We start from the raw sequence: 8,435 nt of genomic DNA on the forward strand, positions 1-8,435 counted from the left end.
TTACATACTCTGAATCTATCCATACAAACCTGGATCTTTTCGTCCAGGCTTTTCAAACCTTCGGTCTCCCCTAGATAGAAAAACACAAAGCGTGTCAAGGTCACTTGATCCGTACAAGTTAGGACACAGCTCCAATAAAAAAAAAAAAAAACTAGGCTAATGACCAACATTAAGACATCTGCCATGCAAAAATGTGCAACACTGTTTTTTCTCCAACATGGTGAGCATCAACATGATGAACAACAGGATGTGGCTGTTTTGGTTTTTTGTGTAGGTTGGGGGAAGCTGGACTACCTCTCCTCCCAGCTTTGCGAGCGATGCATTTCCCTTACTCCCCGTCCAAAGCCTCCCTCCACATCATCAAAACTTCTTTGGTAAAACCCTCCGTCTCCTCTGCCTCGGCCTTTTCCACAGATGCACACAAGACAGACAGACACATGACATGTAGTTAGTGGCCAACAATCACAAATAAAAAAGATCTAACATGAAGAGAAGATCATTTACACATTTTCTCTAAGCAAGGCATAAAACAACCTAATTGGTCTTACACAGTGCAGTGGTAGTAATCCCAATAATATTTAATAGTTTATATATTCTCATCACAAAGCTCACCTCTCTTACATAAAAACTACAGGTACAATTTTCATTAAACTTGGTGGAAAGCCGTAGCATGGGCCAAAGAACACCCAATAATATTCTGAAGCAGATCTAACTTACAGGGTGCCTGCACGAACATAATTTGAGACAAGAATTGGATTAAATTTGTAGGCTCTCAGTGGAATGGTTTTATTGCAGATGTAATGATGAGAAACACCAGTGGACTGAAGTCCATATTTCAGCTGATGTTTAACTTGTGTTTATTCAATTAATAAGGATGGCTGAAGATATGGCTTATTTGTCTTCACATATCCCAGCCCTTCCGCGGCAAAACGTCGGCATGTGAATAGCCAATCATGTGTTATGATCTCGCTGCTGGAGCAAGGTTGGTGTCGTGAAGCCTTGCACACACGCATTTCTGCCGAAATAGATGCCCGATAAGTGCCCAAAAAGCGTTGCAATATGGCAGCCGAGTGGAGGGACTTGCCTAAAAGGACTTCGGTAAACTTCGGTAACAGTCGGTTTCCACACAACGAAATTTCACCTCGCTCTCATTGAGGTTGAATGGAGACGAAATTCGCCCTGGTTGGGCGAAATGAGAGCGAATCGCCGAGGCAGGCGAAACAAAGGTGCCGGAAGTTTAACTTCATTCAAATGAGGACCATTCGAGAACCAATCAGGTTCGCGTGTTTGTGTTTGGAGGCGGGAGTTACAAAAAAAGTCTGACCAAGATGGCGGAGGCTACATGAGCCAACACAAAAATGTGTATGTGATTAAAAGGTTTCTACACATTGGCCCTTGTATCAACACAAATTGCGGTTTATATGCCAAAAAAATTAGTCAGGGCACATACACACATTTTCGTTTGTTTATTCAAAGTCTAAAGACAGTCCAAAGTAGCCTGGGCTATTCGAAGTTTCAGTTTATTGCACATCATTTTTTTACGTCGTTTTGAATAGCGACTCCATACCATACTCCATCCGTGCCAAGTTTGACTTTGTTTGGATAAGAAAGTACTGTAGGCTACCAGAGAGGTTAAGCGGGCCTTTGGCAGAACTGAATCTGTGGGTAAAAAGTTAAGCCAGTGGATGTGTGGACAGTTATTATGCGTTACCTCAACAATAGACTCCCTGAATGCGGTTTGCTTGCATAAAATAATTCTGCGGACTTTGCAACACACCAACAAACACAGGTATGGAGTCATTATTCAAAACAACGTAAAAAAACTGAAACTTTGAATAGCCCAGGCAACTTTGGACTATCATCCTATTTTTTAAAGCAGGCCTACCTGCAGGTATGTTATTGGGCTACAGGTTTTCTACAGGAATAGCATGTTTGTGCGGGCACTGCACTAGTTTTAATAAAGACAGATAGGCATAGGCAGATAGCTACAATGCCGACACTGTTAAGTACCAACTGGCAGATTGGTCAGATTGTGATATGGTTAGTGTAATAGTAATCCATAACCTAATGGAACTTGCTCAAGTTTAAGTCAGGATCTGTGGAAAAACAAATGACTTACTCAACCACCATGCTTACCTCGTCCCCTCGAAGAACTTCGACCTCTCGGCGCCCCTACCACAGTGCCCCCACCTCTTCCTGTCAGCCGAAGCACCGCCGCACTGTTTACAGACATAGAGAAATTTCTCTGTGGAGACAAAGACAGACATCAGCATTCCACTCTGAAAAGAAGCTAATTCTCCCTCTTGCATCTACGAGAATTTCCCCTTTAAATAAAACTACAAATATGTGTTAATATGTAAATAAAAAACGTATGCTGTGCATATTTGTTGGTGCACAAAAATTACCTGCTCCTCTTCTGTAAAAGGTACAAGGGCCAATGGTGGTAAGGGATCCTCTTGTAAAATGGGAAGAAATTCCTTGTCATGTAGATCTATGGGAATCTAACAAGAGCAAGAGTTTGATCAGCTAAAGACAAATGCAGGACCACAACATATCAGACCTTACCTTTATTTAATAATTTTCTTACCTTGTTGTCCTTTACATAAAGTGCTAGCATTTCTTCCCTCCCATAACGGTAGTCTGCTAGTTTATACTTTGGCAAAGCAGGGGAGAGAGGTGGTGAAGCAACAGTGTTGCTGCTACCACCTCCACCAGACAGAGCCCGGAGCCTGAAGAAAGTGGGGAAGGACAGGAACAATGAGTATGTGAACGAGTCCAGACGCATACCAGGCCAGTCTGAGCTACAACTCAACAAATACTAAATGTCAGAAACATGGGATTTTATTTACCATTCTGGTCCAAAGTTAAGTGTCTGGGTTTCTGCCATTGTTTTTTTTTTCAGGGTATTCTGTGGAAGATAACACACATGTGAGTAATGGTAAATGTCCGTATGCACAGATTCTCAGGCCATCAAGGACTGAGCAGTCAAGAGGTTTCACGCATCCCATTCACAACAGGCTGAAGGTGTTTAGGGCAGTGGGCTTGAGGTTGTTAATAGACAATGGTCTTGTTGTAGGTTTAGTATTGGCATTTTTCCTGTGGTAATTAATACAAACACCCCAATAATGCTAAGACCACTTAGGGATATATTATGCATAGAGCAAATCTTAATTAGGATCAATTGTTTAGACATCAGAGGCAGTAATCTGAGGCATCACACACTCTAAAGACAACTATAGTCATGACCAAAACATTAAATATTGCCCTCACATGAATAGGGTTGATAGGCATCATAGATCTCACAACTTAGATTTTCCCACTCTCTGTGAAAGGAGCAAAGCTGCCCTCTCAAAGGCCAATGAATATTACAACGCACTCTGAAAGTTATTTTAAGATCCCTCCCGATTAGGTAGGGAGGTCTTTGAGACCCTTGCTAAACACTACCCATTACCTCGCCTGTCTGAGACACTTTTACATAATGACAAGCCTGAACCTTCATTTCCTTTAGTTACATGTTTGGTTTCAGGTTAAAAAAAGAACTACACGCCTGAATCAAATCATACTTTATAAAAGGTTGGACTTTTAATGTGGTGAAGTGCTAATTAGGTGATTGTAGAACGAACGAACGAACAGAACGAAAGCGATGTTGGTTGCTATCTGAAATACCTTCCACCATATGTTACGGACTTAAAACGCCCGAGTCTGGCCAATGCCACTAGCATTCTTTGGTCGGAGCCACGCGACTTTTACCCAGACTTTACTACACCAACAAATAACATTAGCTTACATGCAGGTACAGTCTAACCGCAGAATGAAAACAATTTCCTCATGTTGAACACATGGTCAGTGAGGTAGGGTGGACAACTGGAAGCCACGTGCAGACTTCTCTGATACGTTTATAGCTGAACTGATTAGCACCAATATCGCTCTCTTGGGTAACTGCAAGTGCGTAACTGCAGTTACGGTCGATGCAATTGAGTCGTAAATAAAAATGGTATTAGAAAAAATAATGATGAATCCTTAGCATTCAGTCGAAGATATTTCAATCAACACTTTGTTAACATTACCTGCCCTGCAACTCAGCATTAGCTGCCATTAGCTGGGGTTTATCTGACGCTAGCATAGGGTTACAGCTGATGGCTGGGTAGTGCAAAGAGGCTCTTTCACCTGACAGCTAACGTTACATAACAGCTGGCGACGAAGCAGACATCTAAACATCGGTGTATGATGAGACATAACGTTACATATTCAGCTACAAGAACTAACATTGCAAGTTTGTTTCTGATTTGTTAATGGTGGTAAAGTTAGTCGTGTCTAAGTTACTGTGCGATAAGTTGACTTCACTGACCTGCATGTCTAAACAAGTTATAGAACACTACAGCTGTAGTACAAGTACAGTTACTTTTTAAGGCAACATTAGCTAACATAACCATAAGTTACTCTATGATAAATAAGTTAACATTAACATCGGTATCCGGCCTTTGGCTAACAAAAAAAGCAACTTCACCTTCCTTGCCACTAACTACCATAGTTGGTTTGCCACATTTGTAAAAGTAACATAGGATTAACGTTAACGTCAAGTCATGGAGTTGAGCTAATGTTAGCTGCTAAGAATAAATTATACATACAATTCCTTAGCATCGCAATTAAATAATAATAAAAACACTGCCAGATTAAACATCTTGATAAGAAGTGTTGCCAGGATACATGATCACACTTCATCTATTCGAATCAACAGGATCATTTACCGTGAGATTTTTGCTAGCTGACATTGACGTGACGTTTGCTAGCTACGCTGAACTACTTCACTTTAACGTGGCTATTACAACGTGGTGGATGCTGGATACAGCAATATGGGTTGTTATGGTTAGCCAGCCAATATGGCCAGCTAATGTTACGGTCACCAGACTTCCCATAGCAATGGCTAGCTAGCAAGAGAATGTAACTTACCACAGTATGCTTACTGACTACCACAATTGGCAAATTAGCAAGGCAAGTTAATTTATGTATCGTCACCAAGAAAATAAACAGTTGATTAACGTTACTAGTCCAGCATGTACACTATAACGTTAACTGCTAACGTATTACTAAGAGTTAACGTTAGCTAACGTTAAAATAAATAAATCCGCTAACGTTAGCTAGTTGAGGTCTAGATAACAGTTCATGTTGATTCATTTAAACTAGCATTTGGTAAATACATGGAAGTTATGCAGCCAACAATGCTGTTACATACCAGAGGTTTTCACACCATTTATATCTGGACTAGATACTGGCAATTAATATTCCCATAAAATCACCTAACTTAAGGTAGAACATTTAGCAACGGCTACATATCGTTGTTGCTAGCGGATGTTGGTGCAAGCGTAACATTAGGCTGCTAACGCTATATCATTAGCCGTTTAAATGCCTACGCTGTAGGCTAGCAGCCCAATATTAGTTGCTGACAACTTTTCATGCTAGCGTTGAACTAGCTAATTAGACACTGGTACATTTAAATGGCCAACTGTAACGTTAACGTTAGCTATGTACGATTGGTGTTTACGTTCAGCAAATATACATGTCAGTGGAATACTAACACTTCACAATTACTCATTATGTCAGACAAATCAGCAGCGTTGTAAAGTGACTTCACACGAGTTAATCCTTAACCCCAAACCCTCCGTGAGGCCTAGCAAGCCTACCGCAACAACAGGTTTTCCTGTTAGCACACCTCCACCACGCTCTAATCCATAGCGGCCACTGTATTTAACTTAAGACCGACGCTTCAAGGCCAGGCAGCCATGCGGATGTCAACACTTCAGCTAATAACTTCGCAGACCGAAAGGAGGGGGGCTAAACTACAGCAAATAAGATATTTAATACATATAAGGGTTATTTACAACTAAATAATCTATTTCAGGCTCGCTGTCTTACCTCTGCTTTAACTGACAGCGCAGGGTTTGTATGCGAGTTGACTCTCTCTCCGTTTCCACAAGATGGCTGAAATAGGGTCACATGACAAGAAAACTCCCGGATGAGCAAGAAACTGGATATGCTGACTACTGCGATTCGTGTAGTCTATCTTTTACTGTCTATGAGTCTGTCTCAGTAGCTTCTACATTTTGAACATTGAAAAGATGAATATGTGATACTGTAGCAGCCTATATGCCTAATTTACTGTACGATCTAGATTAGGATTAATTCAAAGATGTCAAGTTTATTTATTCAACCAATGTATTATTCAGGCTAAAACACAATCATGGTGAATGGGTTTTCTATAGTTTATTATGAAAAAAAAATGTTTTAATAGGCCTAGCCTAGCCTACTTGAGCCATGAAGAGCTTTAGGCCTAGACCATGGCTCTGGGCCTACAACCCTGTCTTGAATTGACTACACTAGGCCAGTGGTTGTCAGCTGAAGGCAAAGTGAGGTGTGCTGTGGAATTTTGAGCAACCTAATGCATTTTTAAACGGGCTCATGAAATAGGCTATAGGGCCTATTTCAATGCATAGGCCTAAATGACACAGCTTCTTAATTAAAAATCTTAGTCACCATTACATTACATTTGAAGGATGCTTTTTAACCAAAGAAACTCATAACAAGTGAAACATCAAGGTAGAACCATGTGAGCATATCACTGTGGTCTCAGCTCATGAGCACTGTGAGAAATGGTAATAAGAATGAACACACCTGTTACATTCTAATGTCTGCAACACCTAGGCCTACTTTAAAATCACTGTAGCTTAATATGTGTGTGTGCAAATCAAGTGGTAGATCCTCTGGACTGGGCAATGCTACTGTGAGAGAAAAGGACAAAAATAGGGGCATTGTATGTGTAATTATGGGACAATATTGAACATGTTAAAGTGGTATCTTGCAGGCAAAAAATAGGCCTACACTACCCCACACAATTTAAAAAGTGTAACAACCAAGCAATTTGCTGTGAGCAGATTTCTGAAATGAAAATGTACATTTCCAGTTGGGCTGTCAATATCATTAAAATATCTTGTTCATCTAAGAACTGGTTTACATGTATTTTGACCAGGACAGTTATTAAAAATAACTATAGTAATACCATACGATTTCTATAGTAGCCCAGTTCTAAGGTAGTATAGCCTACTTCTATGTTTTGTAATACCAATAGATTCCTTATACAGCGTTCCTACATTATTAGCCTACAGTGTGTCCCAAAATACTATAAGGTTCCTATAATATCTATAGTAGTCCGATAAGATTGTCCTTTTAATATTTTATCTTTATTTTATTTTTAGATTCCTTTTCGTAAGCGCGGGCCACAAAAAACAGGAACTGTCCCAGTTAAACAGTGGTGCTGGTCGTGAGTGAGGTTCCCCCTTCACTGTAAACCGCTTTGGGTGCCTTGATAAAGCGCCTTACAAACGCAATATGTAGTTGGTGTTGTTGTCTGGTCACCCTAAAGTGTGAAGCATAGCAATGGAGAATAGCCCATTTGTTAGATACAGTAGATTAGCCTATACTAGACAACACATTTTTAGATATAAACAATGTGCATCTTGGTAGTCAGGTAGAACTTTGTGGAATTTGGGCATAAGTGTGACATAAGGTACTAATGCAATTTTTTGCATAAATTGATAGGTAAGGGGGTGTCCTTTCAGAATCTGACGGGTGCCGCTCCGGCACCCTTGAGCATTTTCTTTAAAATCGCATCACCTGCCACACCCCTTTTTTGATTATAGAAAATCATCTAAATAGACATTAACCTATAAACCCATCATGTATGGTATCAAATTAAAGCTCTTTTCATACAGAAATCAGCTTTGACCATAATAAAGTAGAAATAGTTTAGGTCCCTCCAGAGAACAAAATACCTTTTGCAAAGTGACCTTTAAGGTCAAATTAGGTTTCTTTTTGCTGCATAATAGCTTATACCTCTAAATCGTGTCATGTTTGGTATTAAATTAAATAAATTATGGAACTGCCATGTAGCTTAATACATACAGGAATACAATCATTCAATAGTAATTAATTTTAATATGAATTATAGCAAGTTTGATGTACCATAGTTCACTAACTTGCGGGTTAGCTAGCACGTTATCTTTAATTTCCCTTGAATCAGTCGCTGAATTTCAGACAGCAATGTTGTGAGGTACTTCCGTACTGGGTCTCTGCATTTATGGTCTCTGCATTTATCCCATCCGTGAATTAGTGAACACACAGTGAGATGAAGCACATAACGAGCACACATGAGGTGAAGTGCACACTAACCCGGAGATGTGAGTTGACTTACTACAGTGGCGCTCGGGAGCAGTGAAGGTGCCTTGCTCAAGGGCACTTCAACCGTGGTTGTGGGCATGGGAGAGCAGTACTCTTCAACCACTCCCCCCCACACACACACACACACACACACACACACATTTCTCCTACTCGAACCGGCAGCCCGAAGCCCTAATCAGTAGGCCACGGCTGCCCAAGTATAC

General features: G+C 40.4%; 1 protein-coding gene across 8 annotated transcripts in view; it reads right to left on the minus strand.

Annotated features, from left to right (window-relative positions):
- gigyf2 (GRB10 interacting GYF protein 2) overlaps positions 1-5,983 on the minus strand; it is a 37,066-nt gene extending 31,083 nt beyond the window's left edge. For 4 of the 8 annotated variants that reach the window (XM_048248588.1, XM_048248579.1, XM_048248572.1 and 1 more), the window contains exons 1-6: positions 2,850-2,908; positions 2,588-2,729; positions 2,406-2,501; positions 2,137-2,245; positions 295-403; positions 30-70 (exon numbers count right to left, since the gene is read on the minus strand). In XM_048248588.1, the coding sequence (XP_048104545.1) occupies positions 30-70; positions 295-403; positions 2,137-2,245; positions 2,406-2,501; positions 2,588-2,729; positions 2,850-2,887 (535 nt within the window). In that variant the 5' untranslated portion in view covers positions 2,888-2,908. Of the gene's footprint in view, positions 1-29; positions 71-294; positions 404-2,136; positions 2,246-2,405; positions 2,502-2,587; positions 2,730-2,849; positions 2,909-3,787; positions 3,808-4,507; positions 4,630-5,681; positions 5,721-5,913 lie in introns of those variants that run through there. The other 4 variants (XM_048248596.1, XM_048248602.1, XM_048248611.1 and 1 more) reach the window with 4 other exon arrangements.
- Between the last annotated feature and the right edge of the window lie 2,452 nt (positions 5,984-8,435).

The sequence above is a fragment of the Alosa alosa genome, chromosome 1 (assembly GCF_017589495.1).
Source record: "Alosa alosa isolate M-15738 ecotype Scorff River chromosome 1, AALO_Geno_1.1, whole genome shotgun sequence".
In the NCBI taxonomy this organism is placed as follows: Eukaryota; Metazoa; Chordata; class Actinopteri; order Clupeiformes; family Clupeidae; genus Alosa; species Alosa alosa.